At 32.5% G+C, this 25,323-nt stretch overlaps 2 protein-coding genes across 6 annotated transcripts in view; both read right to left on the minus strand.

Annotated features, from left to right (window-relative positions):
- LOC129797905 (maternal protein pumilio) overlaps nucleotides 1-15,194 on the minus strand; it is a 280,842-nt gene extending 265,648 nt beyond the window's left edge. For all 4 annotated transcript variants that reach the window (XM_055840778.1, XM_055840779.1, XM_055840777.1 and 1 more), the window contains exons 1-2: nucleotides 14,548-15,194; nucleotides 6,115-6,382 (exon numbers count right to left, since the gene is read on the minus strand). In XM_055840778.1, the coding sequence (XP_055696753.1) occupies nucleotides 6,115-6,300 (186 nt within the window). In that variant the 5' untranslated portion in view covers nucleotides 6,301-6,382; nucleotides 14,548-15,194. The remainder of the gene's footprint in view (nucleotides 1-6,114; nucleotides 6,383-14,547) is intronic.
- Nucleotides 15,195-20,553: 5,359 nt separating this feature from the next.
- Nucleotides 20,554-25,323, minus strand: part of LOC129797944 (transcription factor E2F3) — a 36,379-nt gene continuing 31,609 nt past the window's right edge. For both annotated transcript variants that reach the window (XM_055840830.1, XM_055840831.1), the window contains exon 7: nucleotides 20,554-21,443. In XM_055840830.1, coding sequence (XP_055696805.1) covers nucleotides 21,337-21,443 — 107 coding nt within the window. In that variant the 3' untranslated portion in view covers nucleotides 20,554-21,336. The remainder of the gene's footprint in view (nucleotides 21,444-25,323) is intronic.

Consider the following 25,323-nt stretch of genomic DNA (forward strand, 5'->3'; position numbering starts at 1 on the left):
GACAGTCTTCCTAAAATGTCCAAGTTTCGAAGGATTCGAGCAAACACCACGAATGTTTTTGAAATTTTGATAATTATGAGTCCGACACATCTTTTAGATTAGGAAAATTTCATAAAATCAAAATTGGCATCCCTTTCTTTCTTAAAAGTTTTGCATATGTCTATCCCACTCTTTCGCACTCTTCTTCTTCATTTGAACATCACGCCAAATTCAATTTAGTTCAGTCCAATTTTGAGACTGAAAGAATGAGGTAAACTAGATTTCATGAAATTTTACCGATCTAAAAGGTGTGCCGGGACTATTATGCTTTTAGTACACAACACACCTTTGAGATCAGGAAAATTTTGTGAAATGAAAATTTCCATCTCTTTTTTTCTCAAACGTTTTGCATATATCTGTCGCACTCTTTCGGACACTTCTTCTAAACGTCACGATAAATTCAAATTAGTTCGATCCCATTTTGAGTACGAAAACGTAAAATAGACGTTAAACGTTTCAGAAAGAAATAGATGGAAATTTTGATTTCCAGAGGTTAGGGAAAATACTCTCCCTTCGAACGTTTATGTGTTCGAATAATGTGAATTTTCTTAAAATTTACCTAAGAAACTTACACCTTTCTATTTATTAATTATTGCGATAATTATGTGTAAGTCTCTCTAGAAAAATAAAAGAAATTCACATTATTCAAATGGTTCATGAACGTTCGAAGGGTGAGTACTTTCCCCTACTATTTTTTTAAAATCTTTTTGGAATGTCACAATTTTGACTAATTTATTTTCCAAAGTTTGTGAATTAGCATTTCCAGAATAATTTAGATTTGCTTCTAGAAGCTCGTGAAAAAAATAATATACACCGGATTTGACCCTTTTTCCCCACGTTCTCCTAAAAACCCTCTGCAAAAATATCGCCACTGTATTTCTCAATCAAAACATTTCTCTTGAGCACTTGAGTTATTAAATTACTAACTTATTAAATACTCCCTCAGTTCCGGAAAAAAGTCGTACACGTTTGAGGAAGAATCAAAGATTAAGGAATGCTTTCATCTTATGTATGAACTACTCTCCATGTTTAGGGATAATATTGAGATTCTTCCTCGATAGTCACAGTCTTCTAATCACAAACACTAGTTTTTAATGATTTTATTTGCCAGAAACTCCGCATTATAAATGAATTGAAGATCATAAATATTTCTTATGATCAAGCATGATATTTAAATAAAAATCAATTGATTTATGCGACATTGATAGATACAATTAAAAAAATGACATTCTTGCTCTAAATACAAATTCACTAAATGTCCCATATTGAATATTCGAGCACTCCGCGAATTTTAGAAACGTGTAAAAATTTAAATTGAAGTATACTTTGTATAATTCTCTGTTTTGAAATTTGAGCAATAAAATCCTTTTACGAGAACGTAGGTTTTATATATTATTTGCTTTCCATGTATAGGTAATGTTCTATTAAATCTATCACAGAATTTATTGAACAATTTCATTATTCTTGCACATAATACAGTGCAAGGTAATTATATGAGACCCTAAAAACTCCACAGAACTATTTTATTTCAAAATATTAGAGGGACAAAGAACAATTATATTCATAGAATTTTATAGTCAGAACTTCATTATTTTATGTGATAGAATAATAAAATAATTAATATCGGAGACCGGGGCAGATTAGTCACGGATAGAATTGGACAGCAGGATGTTACAGTTTTCCTTAGAAGGAATATTGAAGAAACTACTAATTTATTCAAATTAAATATACTTCCCTTCCTCTTCATTGGAATATTTATCAATCTGATACCAACATATTTCTTTTTACACATTATTATACTTAATGAAAAAATTTGATTTGCTGGCTAGTTCTGCCCCAGTGTCCCCTAGTTTGAAAGTCTGCTACAAAAGAGGTTATTCTGCTCTTCTTTAAATTATTTATCAATATTTTAAAAAATCTCAACAAAAAAAAGATGAGAATTAGAAAGCATGGCAAAATTTACATTTTTTAAATTTAATTTTTATATCTCAATAAATTATTCCTAGGATGACGATTTTTACTAAATTACCGTCTCCCAAAAAACTCTACCTTAAGAGATAACAAAAGTTAAGTTACATACATAAAACTAACTCAGAAAACCATCTAAAATTCTCGAATTAAAGTCGAAGTTTAAATTCTACAAATGATTTTATTGAATTATATCCAAATGAAATTCTCCAGAATTCCTGATTTTCTGCAAAATCATAACTCTTGCATTTATTTATCACCAGTAACATTATTTCATTATCTAATGGTTACCTAGTTACTTAGTACTGAAAGAATAAATTAAAAATGATTCCAATAAATTTAGCTTTAAGTTCTGAAAATGCATGAGAATCAGTTTCAAACAGGCTCATCAGGAGGCAATTTCCTGTGTCCAAAAATTAACTATTCTAATATCAAATAAATCAAAATGCTCATTTTGAGAGATTGGTAATTCATAGAGGAAGGTGGGGCAGTTGACGAAGGGGCATTTTCGATTTTTGCATATTTTTCTTACCATTTTAAAAGGAAGGGAACAAAAACCTATATATCGGTAACTATGCTACATGTATAATTTCGCAAAGCTTCTCGTTTGACCTCTGCAATTGGTTTTATAAAAAGAGTTTTCACTACTTTGACGGTCTATTTTTCAACCCAATTGGTTAAATTTGTATTTCTTGGGAAGGTCTTGAAATCTCTAACCCAATTTCATCGGTTGTAATAGGTTAAGTATTCGTAAATAACCAATCATTTTTAAATATTCTTTTTTTCTGTCCGTAAACTTGCTACCCATCTAGAAGCAAAACGGTAAGAGATACGAACTTCGGATCTTCGGAGGACCCCCTCATAAGTCGATCCAAGGATCATTATTACGATTTGGTTCAGGCGAACATTTAGTCCAAATATACCTATCACCAGGGGCATGACATTTCCTATGTTTCCCATATGTTTCTAGAGAGCCGAAAAAACTTTGGAGTTTATAGGGGGCGGTGGGGCACCTTTGAAATTGGAATTTTTCACATATTTTTAAATAAAATTGAGCCTTATCGTAATGTAATTTAGCTGCACAAACATATTGAGAAGCTAAATTATATCACGATAAGGCTCAATTTTATTTAAAAATAGGTGAAAAATTCCAATTTCGAAGGTGCCCCACTTTCAAAAGTGCCCCACTTCCCCCTACGGTGTTTTCTGTCATTGCGGAATGAATACAAATGCAATATAAAACCCAATTTAATATGGAATGGGCAACCGAAAACCCCAAATTGGCAACCTACGTACTTTCGGAGATATCTCGTGAAATGTGTACGAAAACAGGAAAAAATTTACACTAAAACCGGTCGCATTTTTCAGAGCTTATATCACACCCCTGCCTATGACCTAAAAAAATCGCCATCTTGAATTTTTGAAAGACAAAACTTGTGTATTTACAGTCTTAGAATGTTTTGCTTACGAAAACATTCGAAATTTAAAAAAAAAAAAACAAATCTTGGATGGAAATAACTATAAATTATCCAAAAAAAACATTAAAAAAAAAATGCTTTTAAAACATAAAAATTATTTAAATAAAAATTTCTCAAAATTAATAAAACCGAAAATTTCGACTTTTCTCATTTAAAAATTGCATTACTAATCTATTTCATTTGCACATAAAAATATAAATGTCTAGCAATTAATAAGCAATATAATGACAAAATATTTTTTTTATAAGCAAAGAAATAAAGAATATTGAAATGTTGAATAAGTATCCTAATCCTTGCCCAAATTTATTTTAGTATTGTAAAATTTTAAAAATACCTAATAAGATCATTAACCCTTTAATTCCGAGAGGGTCAAAAATTCAGGGTCAGAAAAACGCTTTTCTCACTTTTTAGGGCAAAACACAACTTTAGATAGCCGTAGGAAAAATTTTATTTTTGGGTCACCGGTGACCCAATCGGCCTGAAAGGGTTAAAATTCAAAATGTAGGACTATTTTCCTGAAATTTCTCTATGTGAGGAAGTTTTGGATATTTTTCCATCATTGTAATAAAATAATGAAATTTTATTAACCCCGTAAATCCAGTTTTAACTCAATCGGTTTAATTCGGTTTAACATATTTATTTTAACAGTTTGGAAATCCATAATTGAGACTGCCCCACCCTGTTCTAAATCGTATATTTTTCTTGCATTACAGAGGAACAAAAAAATATAATGACCTACAGAGTACAGAAGGGCAATTTTGAATAGAATCTCAACATGAATTTCTTAAGGTTTCAAAAAATCTTACAATCCTAAATTAGATTCTGTTTAAAATTGAACCGATTGAAATCGGTTTAAGCTTGTCCAAGAATTCGTAGACCTTTTCAATGAGCCCAAAAATGACCCGATTCTGTTGAGAAATGCGTTCTATAGAGCATTTTAACCCTTTAAGGACGATTGGAACACCGGTGTCCCATAAAGAAAATAATTTTCCATGACTACCTAAACTTATTTTTTTCTTATGTCTGTACATAATTATTGTAAAGTAGAAGGTTGAAGGAATCTAGAATATTTTTTGCAAGTCTCTAGCTATTTGCTATGTAGTAAATATTTAAGCTCAAAAATAGTGAATTTTTAAATTCTCAAATTCAAAATTGATTTTATTTATTTTTTATGCTTTTAATTTTTTTTAAATAAAATCCTTTTTACAATAAAAACTACAATACTCATACGTAATATTTTTCATTAAAGCGAAAAATATTATTCATTGATATTGTCAGAAAAATTACTTAAATTTTTGGGCTATTTTTGTCCCTATTGTTCATAGAAGCACAGAATACTCCGAATCAGACTCTGTTGGACTTTCCAAGGTTAGATGTAAAACTTATTATTGATTATGTTTCTCAGTTTAATTTTTATTGTTGATTTTCAGTCCGTAAAAAGTGTCTCGTCATTAAAGGGTTAGCCTTTGACCTTGAAAACCCGTTATTAGGAATGATTCAAGGGTATTTTCGTGTATGGGCGAAATGTCCGCCAAGTCTTCATCTCTAACCGTTTGGGCTCTAGGCGTGATAAAAACCAGAGAAACGAGCAGACGGACAAAGAGCGTAACGTTAAAAAACTCGAAAACTCTAGATTTCCAAAATCCTACCAAAATACGACCCCTTAGGGGGTAAAAAGTCGAAATATACAACTCAAAATCGAAAACTTATACTGTTCCCTCTGTAGAGTTCGCGCACTAAAAAGGTGGTTTTTCCATAATTGGCCAGATATAATCCCTTCTGTCGTCCTTGTTAAAACATTTCGTATTTAGCAAAATAAACATTTGATACTTTAATCTTCCCTGTTGTATACCTTCAATTCTTTTCCCCGACAATTATTCAATTGTGGAGCTTTATGCAAATTTTCCAGCTAATTTTAGCACGAACGCAAAATTGCCAATAAATGGTCAATATGGTTAAATTGCCAAAAACCCCCTTTCCAAAACCCTCTAATCCTGAATTATTTCAAATACACAAAAACGTGATCAATTTGCCAGGAAATCCCTTTTAAAATAATAAAGTATTCACTTAATACAGAATATATACCACAAACCACAGAAAACAGATTAGAAAATATCCTAATAACCCGACACATAAAGTGACATTAAATTTTCTCCGAGTGTGCTGAGAAAAAGAAGAGAGAAAAAAAACCTCTAAAGAAAATAAATACTTAGAAAACAAGCCCTAGAGTGAATTTATTATCATCCCTGTCAGTGTTACTTGTGAGAAAATTTGTGCGGAAATTAAATATCAGCCGTGTCTTACAAGAAAACCTCACGATGAAAATTTCCTTTTTTTATGTTTTATCATCTTATTGGAGGTTTTTGATATATCTATCGAAGTGAACAATTGGAAATCTACCACCACCCTCCATTCAAACACACTATTGAGAGTCAATTGATCGCTTTCCCTGTCGCTTTCTCGGCCTCCTCCCCCTCCCCCTTCCTACGCTCTTTTTAGATCCCTTGACGGAGCTCTCTTGACGAAGCATTGTACCATTTCACAGTTGACTGATCAATTCGCGCGAAAGGGGAGAACATGGGGAATCAATATGTGACTGTTGATGGGAAAGAGCAGAAGTCAAACTCACCGGAATGACGGCAAAACCCATGTCGATGATGGCATCGTCACCGGATGCCCAGCGGGGTTGCTTAAACTGATGAAATTCTGGCTCATGAGAGTGGCGTTGGAACACATAGCCCACCGCCGCGTCATCCTGAGAGCGCGCCGGTGGACCACGGCCACCACCATCATCGGTGCCCCCGAGTAGCTTCATGCCGTCGTCACCGGGTGCGTTGATAAAGTGGATGTCCTCTGATTTACCTGTCGCCGTTGCGGCTTTCGTTGTGCTTATCCAACTGCAAGAGACCCAACAAAATGAGAGAACTTAAATAGTCTCTCCTATATTTGCTCATGAAATATCCTACACAGTAAAAAAAATTAACACTATTAGGGGAAAGGCTCATAATTTTGACCAGTTTCTTATTTTGGACACTTTGAGGATAAAATTGGACACTTAAAATAAAAAGATTAAATTATGGATTTTTATTCCAATATTTGATGAATAATGAAATCTATCTAAATATTTGTTCTTTTTGGAAGATTTTAACACTAAATACGTTAAATTCTGAATATGATTTGAGTTGAAAATTCAGTGTGAGCAATTGCTTACGAGAAATATGACAGAACTTCGTGTTTACTTCAGTTCTTATTTAGCTGTGGTGAAGTACTAACAATGTTTCTTCGCTTTTTTTGAGTGATATTATTGAATATTCATTGAATATTCTGTTGATTCACGTTAGTGGTGATTTGTACATTTGACCTGAAGTGAGATTTGCCTTGTGAATTATATTTTTCGTGTGAAAAATGGGAAATTTTTTAAGACATTCACCAGTGAGGTGATGGTTCTTATTTTGGACAGGTGTTTTTCTCACAAAATTTCGTTAAGTTTTAGCTTTTGTGATGACTAGGTTGGACAAATGCCTGGAGAAATAAAGGAGCATCATCTCTATGAAAGAGATGTAGCGAGAAAAGCCTTGAAAGGCTCCCGGAAAGGCCAGGGAATAAGCGAATCGGCACGTACTTGGAGTACCGAAGTCAACTCACTTTAATGAATGATATGGAAAGTTTCCGGGCTTCTTGTGACATTCTACGTTTCCCTTACATGAACAGGAAGAGGACTTGGTAAGATTAATTCATGAAATGAAGAACAATGGGCATCCTGTTGAGGCGGATTATCTGTCCAAATTTACAGACAAGTTGTAAAAATTAATAACCAAGTTGTCCAAAATTCGAGCCAAATTCCCCTCTACATATTAATTCATTTTTAAATGTGTTAAGACTAATTTTAGTAAAAACAAAGACAATAAACCATTGCCAAGTTTCTAAACAACTCTTCTGAAAAGAGAGTAACAAAAAAAGTCAATTAGTATTGAAAATATCGCACTTCAAACTTGGAACATCGATGCTTATAAGCAGACTGGTCAAAATTATGAGCCTTTACCCTATAGTGTGTAATCTTTCACAATAAAATGTGTAATGTATTATAGTGTTAAATTTGGAAAAAATGTTTTATTTAAAATTGTTTAATTTAAAGTTGTTGAATTTCAAGTTGTTGAATTTAAAAATTGTTGAATTTTTGTGTGTAAACTCAAAAATTCTTGAATTTTCAATTCATTTCATTTATTTTAGTTTTTTTTGCCGTTTTAGACATTCGTAATGTTTTTTTCCTGTACACGGGATCCTCCCTAATGCGAGATAATTACATCTGATGCTCGGATCTTCACGATATACTGATTATGAATATAAATATTTGATATTCTATATAACTTGTGCCCAATGAAAAGCATCTCGACTGAAATATAAATCTTAAATGGAAATTTAACTATTTTTACACAACCTTTCTTTAAAAAATCATTAACTTTAGTTGAAATCACAAGGCTTCACACTATAATAGTGTGAAAAATTATGATCAAACTATAATAGTGTTAATTTTTGATCATGTGACAAAAATACCATAAAGTTGTGTATTTTTTCACACTATAATAATGTGAAAAACTATAATCATACTATAATAGTGGTAATTTTTAGAATTTTTCAACAGTTTTGAATTACAAAACATTGTTGAAAATTTTTTATGACTATAGTAGTGAGACATTTTACACAAATCGCAATTAAATAATTAATTTATCCGATTTCACACTATTATAGTGGTAATTTTCAATCAATTGACAATAAATTACCAAATTATTGGGCATTTTTTAAACATTTTTAAATTAAACAACTAAAATGGTCGATTTTGCACTATTATAGTAGTAAAATTTTACACATTTTTTTTTACTGTGTAAACCATTTCCATCCATAACCATTCTCCATAATGTCAAATTACATTCAACGTCTCAAACAAACAAAAAATCTGCAGAATTGGCATAAAATGGAGAAAAAAATTGAGTGGGAGTATTCAAATTCATAATAATTCTCCATATCAAAAGAAATCCAGAGAATCTGCACAGCAAAAACTCAAAAAAAATTGCAACAGAAGAACTGAAAGCCGCGTTGGATGAAAATGCATTTGAACCGACCGGCGCGGAATTATTGTGTCTCAAGCTCTAAATTCATTCATAACAATCTCATTGAAGAGATAAGAAATAATATACAATTTTAGATACACAGACCCAAGGCAATTCCATGAAAAATCTTCAAGGGTTTAATCCGAAATAAAATATTAAACATTCTAAAAATCTATAATAAAGCATAAATGAGGAGCTCAGAGCAAAAAACGCTATTTTAATAGGGAAATGCATACGACTTAGAGTTTTTTTACTCCGAGCGCCTCAAATGCAATTCTATTTTATTATTAATTATTAGTTTACTTAATCACAGATATAGAGTCATCCCTCTAACAATTGTGATAAAAAAATGAAAGGAAAAGAGAAACACAGAAAGAATGAATAACAGGAATTCTAAATCAGGAATGTTTAATTAACAAATTAATTGCTTCTAGAATCCAGCCTAAAGAATGAAATTACGGATGGTAGCCGTAGAAATGCGGCTACCATCAGGAACATAATTAAATAAAATGACGCTCTTTATAAACAAAAAATCTCAATTTGAATTTTTTAGATAATAATGGCTCTAGCACACCTTTTAGATCAGGAAAATTTCATATAATCGAAATTTACATCCCTTTCTTTCTTAGAAGCTTTGCATATGTCTGTCCCACTCTTTCAGACTCTTCTTCTTTTTTTTCTTTTGAACGTCATATGGAATTCAATTTAGTTGGAATTGGAACTAATTTTGAGACCGAAACAGTGCGATAAACTTATGCAAATCTTTTGAAAAAGAATAGCACGCGAATTTTGATTTCCAGAAATTACAGCGTCCGCTTTGTTATTCGGATGATTGGGAGACAATATCACATATGTCAGCTTCGTTATCCGGATGGATTTTTTTAATTTGTTCAACGTCTCGAAAATATAATACAAGATTTTTTTAATTTTTTTGTAGAATTAGAAAAAAAGTTTTCAAGAAGATTAAAAAGACATAATTAAAGAATTCTATGCTATTTATTTGAGATGTTTTCCTGAAATCCTTGGAATTTAATAGGCTTAGCGTAAATGGGGCTATTTTGCACATCCATTATAATCAAAAGATCTAAAATATGTATATGGGCCAATCCATCTCAAGACGACCATAGGGGTAGCCTTCATGGTCTTAGATGTTTCTGTTCTGAATTTTACATATGTTAAAGTACACGATAAAATAATATACCCCTATTTTTTTTTCGTCTGAAAAAAATTCCTGGCCGGAGATACATGGCGTCAAAGATGGCGCCTCGCGCTTCATTCCTCAATTGTGATTTTTAGCAAATATTTTAAAATGCTCTATTTCGGGAACGGGTTGAGATTTCTTCTTACTCTTTTTTTTATTTGAAAGATAATTTTATACTCTTTAAATCGATATACTTGATTTTGCATTATCTGCTTAAGTTTTTTTTGTAACGGCCTTTTAAAAATTTTTGGAAAAATTTAAAAATTAATTTTTCTCAAAAACCTCATTCTCAAAAATTTTGATTTTTTTACTGTTGATCAGTAACATTGAGTACTACATTCCCTGAAAAGGCGAGCTTCCACTTTTGCACTTACTTTTTTTTAAAAATATTTGAAAAATTACCATATTTTCAAAATTAAAAATAACCAGTTAAACTCAAATTTTTGAGTTCAACTTTTCAGGGAATATAGTAATCCACAATACTTATAAACAGCCAAAAAATCAAAATTTTTCGAAATCAAGTTTTTGAAAAAAAAATTTGTTTTTGAGGTTTAAATAAAAATGTCTTTTATTGACAAAAATAAGCCTTTAAATCATATTAAACACATGTACTAATTATGTTTTTTTGTTTTCTTTTAGTTTTTCAAAAAACAAAATTTGGAAATTTTTTTGGATTATTTTTGAAAAAATTAAAAAAAAAATTTTTTTGAAATTACGTTTAAAAAAAAATCTACATATTGACACATGTGTCAAATGTATCTTAAAGTTTGATTTTTGTCAATAAAAGACATTTTTATTTAAAACTCAAAAAAAAATTTTTTTTTCAAAAACTTGATTTCGAAAAATTTTGATTTTTTGGCTGTTTATAAGTTTTGTGGAGTACTATATTCCCTGAAAAGTTGAACTCAAAATTTTGAGTTTAGCTGGTTATTTTTAATTTTGAAAATATGGTAATTTTTCAAATATTTTTAAAAAAAAGTAAGTGCAAAAGTGGAAGCTCGCCTTTTCAGGGAATGTAGTACTCAATGTTACTGATCAACAGTAAAAAGAATCAAAATTTTTGAGAATGGGGTTTTTGAGAAAAATTAATTTTTAATTTTTTTAAAATTTTTTTTTAAATACCGTTACAAAAAAACTTAAGCAGATAATGCAAAATCAAGTATATCGTTTTAAAGAGTATAAAATTATCTTTCAAATAAAAAAAAAGAGTAAGAAGAAATCTCAACCCGTTCCCGAAATAGAGCATTTTAAAATATTTGCTAAAAATCGCAATTGAGGAATGAAGCGCGAGGCGCCATCTTTGACGCCATGTATTTCCGGCCAGGATTTTTTTTCGGACGAAAAAAAAAAATAGGGGTATATTATTTTATCGTGTACTTTAACATATGTAAAATTCAGAAACATCTAAGACCATGACCCCTCGATTTGCGATTTTTTCGGTCGTTTTGAGATGGATTGGCCCATATGCATATTCATAGTCAATAAACAAATTTAGAGTTTTAGTGCAGACTTCATTCTTCAATTTCGCTAATAGAATAAAACATTATAAGTTAAGATCTATAATATTCAATTAGTCATTATATTTTTTATTTATTTTTGTTTAGGGCCAAAAATGACTACATAGTTAGAAAGGCTTACTTCACTCTATTTGAAAAAAAATGTATATTTTTTGTTTTCAAAATTTATAAAAGATACTACTTTAATGACTTCTATACAAAATTGAGCAATTTACTTTAATATTCCACATATTAACGATTTTTTTACAATATAGAGAAAGACTATTATTCAAAAAATAATCCAGATTATGGGCCTCGTTTGAGGTTATGTAAAGCATAACCTCAAAAACAAAGCATATCTTACCCGCTGTGTAAAGGAAGTATTTGAGTAATTAATTTATAGGTACACGAAGAAAACCATTAAAGTAAAAAGTTTTTTTTGAATTTGAAATGTATCAAATTTTAACCTCAAACATAAAATGATCCAAAAAGGATAAACATTTAATTGAGAGGTGTAAATTAAAAAATGCAATTCCCATGGAATTTCTCTATTTATTGATGTCTGTAAAAATAATTGCCAAAGTTCGGGAGATTTTTTGAAGTTTGTATCATACAAAATTTGAAGGTTATGTTTATCCGACACCAGTTTCTTAGTTAAAGTGTTTCTTAATATTTATGTATCAATGGATTTCCAAGTATAGGCTAATGTGATAAATTTGGCAAATAAAAATGCAAGTGATGTTTTCTTGACGCAAATCACGACGTTTAAATTTAGTTACAAATCTTCCTCAGGTCCAGGCAATTAATACACATAGGGAATAAGGCTCGAATGGATATTTTCTATGTTTTTTTGGTTATCATTGAAAGTGATATGCCTTTTTGCAAGGTTAGGTCAAACTTAAACATCATAACCTCAAATTCTACAATAGCCTCTGCGTGAAATGAAAGAATCTGGCAGAGTTTATTAGTGCCTATAATGCATGGAGGGGGTTACACTCAGACTGTGTTCAAAGAACACATGTCGTCTGAACGGTTTAGTTAATTCTAAAAAAAAGTTAATTACAGTAGACTCTCGCACAATCGGCTCTTTTTCAATCGAGCGAAAAATTTTTTTGACAATTTTCACGTTTAATAATGAAGCTAATTTGCTCAAATTCACCGTAGGGTGGAGTAAGTACTTTTGGCCACTTTAAGGTTTTATGTGCTTGTAATTTTTATAATCTTTATTTAAATAAAAGGAAATTTTGTACAAAGATACTTTAAAGCCGTTTCTTCCTAATAATCCAAGAGAATTCCCATTTTTTTTTTTTTGATATTTTAGTGAAAAATGCATTTTATGCAACTATGCATGTTTCAGTACTTTTGGCCACTTTGTAAGCACTTTGGGCCACTTGTTTCCAATAGAATTTTAATTAAGTAACAGAAGAAATAGCTCTCGAAAACTTTCAAAAATATACAGCATAAGTCCTATTCTTATTTAACAACAATTTTATGTGATTATTAGAGTATTTTAAACGACTTTTTGCATATTTCCTATTTGATGTAAAAATCAGTCAAAAGTCACAATTGTTTTTACTGAAATCAGCTAGGTGCGCCACATGTAAAATGTATGGGAAAATGAATGACCAAAAGTATTTACACAGCCGAGAAAAGTAACCTCTTTTAGCCACATCCGATTTTCATTTAATTTGTTAGAAAATCTTATTAAGGACGATATCAGAATAAAATTTAGTTAATTAAAAAATGGACTTTCATTGAATAACACCAAATATTTTCATCAAAAATATGAAGTAATGCAAAACAATTTCTTTTAACATTAACAAGTTTCTTAAGGATCCCATGTTTTTTTTTAGTGATTGTTTACCTTGTCGAGAATTTCTTTCAATAACTTAGAATTAATTAAGTCGATACAAAATCAAATATAGTTTTCTGATTCATTAGATTAGAAGTCACGAAATAAGACCCATTTTCCTGTTCTAAATAAACTCATAATTGCCTTACAATGTGATTTTACTTTAGGTGGCCAAAAATGCTTACATGGCCAAAAGGGCTGACTCTACCCTAGTTCTTCTTATTTTATCGTAACTCTTTATAATTGAGCGCTTTTTGTGGAATTTACAAAGGCTTTGACGTCAAAATCTATCGATAAACCGGATGACATTTTGCCCCAAATGTCCAATTGGGAGAGAGTCTACTGTATATATCTGTTTTAGAAGTTTTAAGTAGCAATTCTGTAATTTTAAGTAGCAGAATCTGGCCCTGTATGGCTTTTTGGAGGTTATGTTCAGCATAACCTTCAAAAGACATAACCTTGGCATAACCTCACATAGCATTTATAACTTCTCTTTAGATTTTAGGTTAGGCTAGTAATCCCAATACCAAATGAGTCATTTTAAATGACTAAAATCCCAGTGAAACAAAAGGACAGGAGGTAACTCGAGTACCAAGTATTTTTTCTAACTATCTTGAAAAGAGTTAAGCTGACTGAAATTGACACTGAGTTAATTAAGTTTCCAGGGAATATCCCTCAAGCCCATGAATTCTTCTGGAAAAAATCTAACAAAATATTTTCCCTATACCGATCGAGTTTCTCTGTTTTCTTGATATTCCATCAAAAAAAAAGTTCAAAGAAAAAATGTTAAAGCCACAAAAAAAATTATTAAGTTAAAAAAACTTTATTTTCTATCCCTATGTTACCACTCCTGAGTTTTTGGTCATTAAAAAGAATTTATTTAAATTTCTTGACTGGAACTTTTTTCGCTAATTTCCTGGAGCTTCCGAGAGAGGTGAAAAAAAATAAATTAAATATTTGCAGACATGGTGAAGAAGGGAAATGGAATTGTTTGTGACATTTCGAGTGCATCAAAACACAAATAAAATGCTGTACAGAAAAAAAATGCTGCTCTGCCGTCCGGAAAGGCCTATGTCTGTGTGTGGTGTGGAGAGGGAGAGCCGGGGGCAATGGTGGGGCCCGGTAAAAGTCCCCCTCTGCCCTTTGTTTGGCGTTGTTTTTGCCGGGCAGAATGCGTGTGGCTATAGTGGAGCATCAATTGCCGGCCGGGCTAAAATACACAAAAAACCTCCGCCACATTGGGCCACGAGCGCCCTCTGCGCGGCGGCCACCGGTGAGGGCGCAGCACGTCACAAAGAGACACCCAGCCACAAAGGAACATTGCAGACAGGAGCCTTCCGGACGCAGCCAAAGGAATAGCCCCAAAAGGGAGTCAAGTGGATGGGATCAAATTGAGTTTATTTACCTTATTGCAATGGCTGCTGGGATTTTTCATCCACCCGGGGCGCCAAAGTTGGGGCCTTTGCGTGGGGCACAAGCCGGCTGATCGAAGGGGGGAACAAGAGTATCCTCTCCGGCCGGTGGGGTGCTGCCTTGTATTCTGCGGCGACACGCGCGAGACGGCAGCGCGAGAGGCTTTTATTTTTTTGTTTGAAAACAGACAGAGGAAAGGCGCACTGGACGCCGCGGCACCACACAAAAATGTACACAAAAACTTTTTGCCGGAGCTGCAAGTCGATGGGGATATGGGATGTGGAGTCTCCTGGTCAACAATGGGACGGCCGGGTGTTGCACTAGCGCGTCCACAGTGTCTGCCGGAGGTTGAAAAAAAAGGAGGGTGGAAACAGCGGTGGAAAATGAGGAAAGGTCCACGAAAATAATTGATTAAACACAATTTTTTAGCCCCACAACTCGTTCACTTTTGTTCTTGCTCTATGCACACCACCAGAGGCACCACGTTTGATTAGAAATTAAACACTGAATTATTATCACTAACTGTACACAAAGCTATTTACAAGAAATGCGCTAATTACAACAGAGCTCACTGATTACGCCATTTATTTTAGCGCAGCTGGTATTCGCTCTCTCGAATGCGACGGCCATATTGCCATATGCGCGCGCGCACCTGTCAAAATCCATGTTCGAAAAACGCCTTTTTAGCACACATCAGCGCCATTGGTGACCGGTATGGAAAAGTTTTTTAGAACAAATTTCAAAAAATGCAGAGTAACTGACCTACCTTGACTTTCTGCTTTTTTTTTTGCTCCAACCATGTTTACAGGGAGAGCAATATGCAATCAATAAAGAAAATATCAGACAATTTATTTTCTATTTTTTTTTTTAAATCAATTCTTATCTCTTATAATGCATTATGCTAAACTGTGGTTGCAGTTTTGAGAAATATTAAATTGCATACTGAATTTCCTTACCAATTTGTTACTCACCTAGGGACCAAACGATTGGAGATATCAACTTCAAGGCTTCGATGACCCCACATTTTATCATGTTGTCTTGAAATTATTTTATCGTATTATTACTGTAATTTCGCCAATTTTGAAAATATTTATTTAAAAGTTAGACGTAAATATTTTTCAAAGATCTTCCAATTCATGATTTCCTCAAGAATATGTTTCAAATTTGTTTAATTAATAAAAAATCTAAAAAAAAAAACGATGGGAAACGAGCAAACTTTGGATTACAAAAAATGTGAATTGTTGGTGTTAAAAATTAAATACTCACAAAAGGAACATTATAAATTTGCAATCAATGCACATTAAGAAGTTTTGATTTCTTGTGCTTCTATGCATTTAAAAAAAAAATTCTTATATCTTCTTTAGAGATGATTTTTATTTTTAAAAAATAAGAAAATAAAACAAAATTATATCTACCAATGTGGTCAAAGAACTTTCAAAAATTGTTAGAGAATTATTATTAAAAAAATCCTTAATCTGAATTATGGTATTTATTGTAGAACATTGATGTTAAAGAGCAGGAATCAAGAAGGTTTGTTTCTACAACAAATCATATCCTTTGCAAATTCTGCTGTTAAATATTCCATGAATGTGCTTAAAATCTCAAGAAAGATTTCATGTTAAGTAATATATCACTTACTAAAATATTATACAAAAAAAAGAATTAAAAAAAAAATAGAGTTACTGAAGGTCATAGGGTCAAACTTCAAAAACACAGAAGAAGCAATCACTACGGGGAAGGCGTTCCTGGGCGATCTACGATCAGCAGATTCTTTCAACACGAGGCACATTGTAATGATTATATTGTAATACCAAATAAAGTGTCTCGATACGATTAATAATAGGGTCAAAAAGTTATAATTTATCCTGAAACTAAAAATCTTCTTAGATTTATAGAATAAAGCTGTCCAAGTTTTTTCTACTAGCAAGATTTTATAAAACTTTACTTACACACGTTTTTAAATATTTATTCATTTCTATAAAATATTTTAGTTCAATCATGGCCCCTGATTGGTTACAGCTGTTAAAGCTTTCAATCTTTTCAAGTCCCGACCAATCAGCGAATGCAATTAGACTAAAACATTTTATAAGGATAATTATTTAATTACATGTGGATAACGTACTGCAGTTTCTTGATAAAAATGTAAGATTTCCCTTATCTCCTATTTATTTTTCAGAACAATTCACGTGTTGAATAATTAGCGCAATTCAGAATCGACTCGAAATGGGAATTCTTCACAGCTCCATATGGGAATAAAAGTTTTAGTTTGATAAAAAAAAGGCAGTACACTAAAATGTGTCACATTCTTATTAACTGATTCTTTGCGTTCCACATAAATCAATCAATTCTTTATATTCTACCCTAAAGTATTGAATAGGTATGAAATATTTTTGTTGGATTGCGTTCTCTGATTGGCTAAAGTTTTGAAGCTTTCCTACCTTAGGCCAATCGAAAAATATCTTAAAACTAAAATATTTAAGGAGATAATTTTAGTTTCAAGGTATTAAATATAATATTTAGTCTATAGAAGACCCATCAGTATCTTAAATTGGAACATTAAAAATTTTAATGTGTGACTTTAAATTTCGTTTTTTAATTTAGTCATTACATCCTATCACTTTTTCTACCAAAAGAATCCTTTTAAACACTTATAAACTCGTGAAAAAGATATTAAAACACAAAATCCAATCATCTGAATTAGACAGGGGCTCGTGGCCTAGCTGTTATCTTAATTGTTTTATATACCGTAACAAACTTTTGATCGTAATTAATAATTAAAATTATTTTTCCAAACCCATAATTTAGAAAGAGTAACAACCCTAGAATATACTGGAATTAAAAACTTAATTTTTAATAATTTTTACAGTAGATTTTATAGGCCTCTTTCACTAGAAATGACCACCGTAACAAACTTATGATTCCTACTGTAGGCCTCTCTTTTGATTTTGTCTTTCTGAGTAATTCTTTATGACGTTTAGAGAATGGGTATGTCCTGTTCATCAGGTTTCTAATTTAAAAGAAAAATCATGGAAGCGGGATTGATACAGATATCTATTACTTGATTTTTCCTCCAAATTTGAAAGCTGATGAAGAGGACATCTAGGGTAAATGTCCTAACACTGAGAGAAATCCGAAAAAGTTAAAATAACAGTCCGGATATGTTAATTTTACCCTGCATTATTGATCCGAAATCGGTGTAAATATTACCCTTATTAAGGGTTACATTAACCCTTTTTCATGTTAATTTTACCCTTAAAAAGGTGTAAAATTAACATTAAAAATGTTGATATATTTTTACACCTAAAAAGTGTTAAAGCTACGAGGAAAAAAAGTTAATCGCACCCTTTTTTTTTTCTCAATGAATGCAAAACCATTTCCAGACGCTTTAACTTTGACAGAAGATTCAACACATTAAGTTCATATTTTTCCTGAAGACAATTACATAAATTTGCTCCTTGACTCTTCTAGAATGTTACTGTTTAGTGAAAATTATTTAAATATAATTTGAAAACTTCTCAAATACAAGAAAAATACACGAGTGCAAAATGCTGCTATTGGAAACAAATTAATCCAAATGGAGACAAGGGAATGTTTCTAATTGGAGACAAACAGTGTAACTGATTGATAGCAGGATTTGTTCTTATTCCTGGTCTTTTTTCCTTTCCTATCTAAAACAACAAGAAAATCTCTCCAAAAAAGTCATATTTCCGGGGTTTCCTATTGAAGCATTTGTAGACACTTCAGAAAAACCCTTTTTGTTCACGAAATAGGTAATTATTTCATTTGAAAACTTCACGTCCCGTAACAATAAAGATTAACACTTAATTTAACTAAAATTAGCCAGAAATATGACATAAATGTTAAATAAAACGAATAAACAACAGTCAATTTATTGTGTTTTTCATTGGAAAACATGGTCGATCGATGATAAATTTGATGGTGAAAAGGTACACTTTTAATTTTTCTGAGAAATTAACAAATAAAAATCTGTGAATATGAATGGATTTTCGCTTTATTTGGTGCAAAATTAACTAAATAATGAAATTAACAATGACGTTTCCATTTGGAGTAGCGAAAAATTTCCATTTGGGGCAGGTTTTGAATTAGATAAATTTACCCTATCCTCGAAACATCGTGAAGAATAGAGAAAAAATCAAGAGATCTAGGGTAAGTGTGCCAAAATTTCGGCATAGTTGCATGCAAGAGCCAAAGTTTCAAGTTTGAAATGTAATATTTTTATTACAAATAGATTTTTTTTGTTACTTTTTTATAAGGTGTGTTGCTTGAAACCTTGTACTCAGTTTATCGTCTTTATTTTCTTTAAAATCATTCTTAAAACATTTTAAAATGAATAAGAATGTAGATATAGCATTGATAGCCTATTCCGGTCACCTTCATTCTCATAGTTCCTTACCCTTCTGGAATTTTTCCAGTGCCTTTTTCAGATCATCTTGCTCGTGGAAGCGATATTTTTTGTTATTTTTTGCATTGTATAATCTGTAGAGTATGCAAAAACTAAAAATTTTTGGTAATTTCCGACGATTAATTCAATAGGTGTGGAAACCGGTGAGCGTCGGGTAAGAAGAAGCAAAGAAAATTCTCAAATTTTTCCCAAAGCTTTCGGCTCGGACTCCAAGCCTTCCTCAGTGGTCAAATTTTTAGTCTTTTCTTGGTTTGTCAAATGGTCTTTTTTGTTTACAGGGCATGGGATTTGGGGCACTGCACTTAATTTTCTACTTATTTTTAAAATTTTTAGCAATTTTTCTCTCTTTTTGTGTGTCTTTCTTAATATTTCTTTGTGCGACTAACTATTCAAAACTAAAAATTCATGGAAATTTGAATAACAAAAAATGCGGCCGGAATTGCAAGCTGGCCGGAATTTGGTACATTTACCCTATTTTCCGTCCACTATGTGCAGAAAATTCAATCGTCTTTCCAAATAAAATTATTTTCAAGATAAAATCAAGATTCTGTTATTTCTGGATCAATAACATCGATACCTTTTGTGCCTTCGAGCAGTCTGCGAATTTCCTCGGCATTGATTTTATCCCACAAGAGCCTGGAACCACGCAACGGCCCCTTTGCAATCTTTGGAAAAACCAAAAAAATCCATTTTCCATTCTCAGAATAAAAATACTAATTTATTATTTTTTAAAGAAAAAAATATTAACAATAAATTGCAACTTTTGCTCTTCTTTCAATACTCACTCAGTTCTTTTTCATCTTGTTTTCTTTTTTTCATTCTTCACTCACATCCATGAGCTTGTCCTTAATTCATTAAACCCCTTTTCTGTCTTCATTCTCAATTACCTTTTTTCAAAAAAAAAAACCTATACTTGGGCAGAAAAATCAGCGAAAAAGAAACAATCAATAGAACAAAAATATAAAAAAAAGAACATTCACTGAAAAAAGAATAATTAAACGTTATGCAAAGTGAAAATAAATTTGGACAATATTTTTTCTTTTCCATTCAAAAAAATCTGAATTTTTTTTACCCGTTTTCTGCATCCTAGTCATTCACGTACAAAAAAAATTTTAAAAAAAATGTGTTGATATTCATTTCTAAATTCTTTTTGTGCAGATTGAGAAAAAAATGCAAAAAAAAAGAATTAACTTTTTCACAACTTTTGCTCCATCTGGAAAATCAACAATTCTTTTTTTTTTTCTTTTCATTTAAACAAAAAATTTCCTTGCAGGCTAAATCCCAATTTGTTTTTTTCTTTAAAAATGCCACTTGCACACGGAATTATGAGTGCTCTATCTGCAATTACGGTGTTTTTTTTCTACATAATTTTTTAGCATTTCCCACTTTTTTTCTCCATTTGTTCTTTATAAATTACAATCCGAAATTTGATGTCATCTTTACCAGTTTTTTTTCTTTTTGTTATCTCTGTATTTTTTGTTTTTATTTTTTGTAACAGTTTATCTCTCTCATCTTGTCACCTTTCTTTTCTTTTTTTTTAGTAGTACAAAATATGAGTTGCCTCTAATTTATACATTTTACAATTAGATACATTTTATTTTTTCTCTATTTTTTTTTATACAATGCCTAAGGTGAAATTTTATTCACCAATTTTCTTTTTTGCCGAAAAAAAAACAATTCGTTTCCTTGCTGCTTTTCTTGCTTGCCATTCTTAAAATAAAAAAGAACTATACTCTTCCTCTCCAAATTACTATACATAACTATTTGTTTTTTTTTGTGTGTGTATGTTTTTTTCTCACTTTTGCTTATTTTCTCATTTTATTCTCATCATCTTTTTTTTACCTTTTTAATTTAATTGTCTAGTTATGATCACTTATAAATTATTTACTTTGTACATATACAAAATATTTTTTTCTTTCATAGAATTTCCTTCAATCTTGTTTTTTTTACTGTTCTTTCTTTCTTGTTTTCTTGTTTTTTTCTTTTATCTACAGAGGAAGTAACTAATTTGTATATTTCCCTTATCATTGAGGACTTACTCTTAAAAACCTAGAGACAAGTTCATGTTTATTTCTAATTGATAATTCTTGTTTTTTTTCCTTCATCTTTCATCCTTTTTTTTAAATGTTTAAGGGTAATTTCTTTTCCTTTTATGCTTTCCTCCTTTTCCTTTTTCTTTAAAAAAAAAAACTTTTGTCACAACTTTTCCTCACTACCTATTTTGGGGACGAAGAATCAACAAAATTGTGTGTTTTCTATGCATGGCAAAATGTGCTTCTCATCATTCTTTCACATTTTTCTTTACCTTCTTCTTTCCTGTGACACCGAGCCTCAGCATTCACATCAACCCCTTCTTTTCTATATTATATCATCAAAGAGATCAGATAATCCTTCTGTCTGTCCCAACGAGAAATTGTAGTCGGTATCCAAGGGAGGTGGTTCGATGCACAGGAATGACTCAAATTCTACATTGTGAAAGAAATAAATAAGCATTAGCTCACTCACTTCTATTCACCATCAATCCCATGGACATTATCTCTTCCTCCTCCTCCTCCTTCTTATTTTTTTCATCCATTTACACTTCACAACACAATCGCTACTTGAAAATCCTGCATAAAAGTCCATCCATTTCAATTATCCTTCTCGGCTTTTCTAAGAATTCACGTTTTTTATTCTTGAAAATTCATCACTATATATTTAGCAATTTAAACGATTTATAAATCACTCAAAAGATCGCTAAAAAACACCTTAGGAATAATACAAAAATTATTTTAGGCCAAAAATTAGTTTTCGGTTCTTAACCGGTTCATAACCGATTAAAACCGCTTTAGACATGAATGAAATTCCAAGACCTTTCCAACAAGCCCAAACATGCCAAAATCGTTTGAGAAATACGCTCTCTAGAGCGTTTTTAACCTTTGAACTTGAAAAATAGGTATTAGGAATCATTCACAGTTTTTACAATAGGGGAAGGTGGGACTATTTCTAAAGAAAAATGTGCTTTTACCTAATGTAATTTAGCTCTATAAAATGTCATAATTCAAAACCATTTCCAGACTCTTTAACTTTGACAGAAGATTCAACACATTAACTTCATTTTTTCTGAAGAGAATTACATAAATTTGCTCCTTGTCTCTTCTAGAGTGTTACTGTTTAGTGAAAATTCTTTAGGTATAATTTGAAAACTTCTTAAATACAAGAAAAATACTCGAGCGTAAAATGCTTCTTTTGGAAACATATTAATCCAAATGGAGACAAGGAAATTTTCTAATTGGAGACAAACACTGTAAGTGAAACCGCGACGAAAGGCTTCCAAAACCTTGTTGAGTTACTCTTAAGTGCAGGATTTGTTCTTATTCCTGGTCTTTTCTCTTTTCCCATATAAAACAATAAAAAAAATCTCTCCAAAAAAATCATATTTCCGATGTTTTCTATTGAAGCATTTGCAGACACTTCAGAAAAACCCTTTTTGTTCACGAAATAGGTAATTATTTCATTTCAAAACTTCACGTACCGTTAACAATAAATATTAGCACTTAATTTAACTAAAATTAGCCAGAAATGTGACATTAAATGTTAAACAAAACGAATAAACAACAGTCATCTCATTGTGTTTTTCATTAGAAAACATGGTTGATCGATGAGAAATTCAATGGTGAAAAGGTACACTTTTAATTTTTCTGAGAAATTAACAAATTAAAATTTGTAAATATGATTGGATTTTCGCTTTATTTGGAGCAAAATTAACTAAATAATGAAACTGTAGTATAGAAAATATATAAATATAATAATTTCGTACTGTATTTATCGTGAAAACAATAACGTTTCCATTTAGAATAGCGAAAAAATTCCATTTGGAGCAGGTTTTGAATTAGCTTAATATACCCTAGAGTTGAAACAACTCTAAAGTAAAATTTCATCTCGACTGAAGTATATGCTTAAGTGTTTTCGTTTTAAGAATATACTTCAGTCAAAAAGATTTTCGAGTGACAAAGTTCATATGGAACATCAATTAGAAGTATGCCCAACAGTGTTTCATGAAGACATGCAGGCCATCACATGTGATATCCCGCTCAGAACGTGGTAAATATTTTGTGTATCAACAATTATCTCTTGTAAATAGCTATTGTAAACCCATTCCATACCATGGTATTATACATCATACGCAAGTTGAGTGATTTTATATGATTTATTCTTGGGAAATTTTTATCTGAATTGCTGTCGGGAATGGATTTTTACTCACTTTAGTTCTTCAATTACTTGGGAAAAATAGTCCGATATCGATGAAAATACATTTTGTTATTGTTTTCTTGCTTCGCGGAAGTCATGCAAAATTTTTGCACAAAATGGCGGACGAAAAATGCGACATTCCGTCGAATTTGTTAAAATTGGCCTCTTTCCTCTTCCCAGATTTGAATTCTAGTTGTCAATTTATTTCTTGGATAGTTACTCTATCTAAGTCAATAATGTTTATAATGAATTAGTGTACAGAATTTAAATTCAGCGATAGTTAAGACGTGTGTTTGACAGGGGCTCCCCGCGCCCCCATAATAGGTAAAAAAAAATCTTTTCAAAAAATTCATCTATTAATCTGTACGAAACTAATCCCAAAATATTAACATTCTATCTCAAGTATTTCTGGTACATTGACTGAATGGGTTAATGTTCAGAACTAAAATTGCAGTCCAGTTTTGATGGTAAATTGAGGACTGAATGTCTTAAAAATGTCTTATGTTTTGCGTTTTATTTTCAATCTGCAAAATGGTGAGAGATAGACTTGGGACTTTCGAGGAACCCCCCCCCCCCACATAAGTTGACCCTGGAACCATTAATATGTCCCTCATTTTCCCCCGCTCCCCCCCACCCCCTTCCCCTGAAAAAAACAAAAACATTAGTTAAAAAGATCTCGATCTCAGCTACAACATACTAAAATTAAAAAAAAAACATCGTTTAGTTTTCGAAATATTCGACATCGAATTTTCGAAAATCTTTCTTTTCGAAATCGAATTTTTAATCTTCGCGGATGAAGTTGAGGTATCGTAAATGATGCAGTAGTCCATGAGATCTTTCCAAAAGACCCTATTTTTCTAATTCTGACAATTAGAACTATTTGAAAATTCAATTTGACCTCTTATAACACGGGTCAGGTCAGGAGGGTCCGGGGACTTAATCTATTTAAATCGAAAGCTCTTGGGCCCAGCTATAACATACTTAAATTTGAGATCGATCGATGCCATAGGGACTGAGTTATTGAGAAAACAAAATTTGGGGGTGTTCCATAATGGCGGAAGGGGGAGGGTGCCTGACATCACAAACTTCTAGCCACCTATCGACATTTAACTTTTGCCGAAAACCGCTTGTCGATATCTCTTTTCGTTCTCTCTCCAGAAATGCTTATGTGACTGACGGGCGGACGGACAGGCGGGCGGGCGGACGGACGGACGGACAAACAGATGAACGGGCAGACGGACGAAAACCACTTGTCGATATCTCTTTCCGTTCTCTCTTCAGAAGTGATTATACGACAGACAGACGGACGGGTAGACGGACGGAATAACGGACAGGCGGGCGGACGGACGAATAGACGGTCGGACGAACGGACGGACAGACAGACGGATGGGCGTACGGACAGACAGTCGGACTAAAACCGCTTGTCGATATCTCTCTCCGTTCTCTCTCCAGAAGTGCTTATGTGACGGACGGGCGGACAGACGAATAGACGGTCGGACGAACGTACGGACGGACAGACGGCCGGACAGAAGAACGGGCGGACGGACGAAAACCGCTTGTCGATATCTCTCTCCGTTCTCTCTCCAGAAGTGCTTATGTGACGGACGGGCGGACAGACGAATAGACGGTCGGACGAACGTACGGACGGACAGACGGCCGGACAGAAGAACGGGCGGACGGACGAAAACCGCTTGTCGATATCTCTCTCCGTTCTCTCTCCAGAAGTGCTTATGTGACGGACGGGCGGACAGACGAATAGACGGTCGGACGAACGTACGGACGGACAGACGGCCGGACAGAAGAACGGGCGAACGGACGAAAACCGCTTGTCGATATCTCTTTCCGTTCTTTCTGCAGAAGTGGTTATACGACGGACGGACGGACGAGCGAACGGACGGACGGACGAATAGACAATTGGACGAACAGACGAACAGACGGACGGTGGACGAACAGGCACGGACGGGACGTCTACGAAAATCATTTTTTAGCGCACATGATAGATATTCCTGATCTGCGACTTGCAAAACGTGTAAATCCAAAATTCGGACCACAAAAACTGGAATTGTAAAGAATCTCGGCTACAACTCCGAAATTTTCTTATGACTGCAAACAGAA

The sequence above is a fragment of the Phlebotomus papatasi genome, chromosome 1 (genome assembly GCF_024763615.1).
Source record: "Phlebotomus papatasi isolate M1 chromosome 1, Ppap_2.1, whole genome shotgun sequence".
NCBI lineage: Eukaryota > Metazoa > Arthropoda > Insecta > Diptera > Psychodidae > Phlebotomus > Phlebotomus papatasi.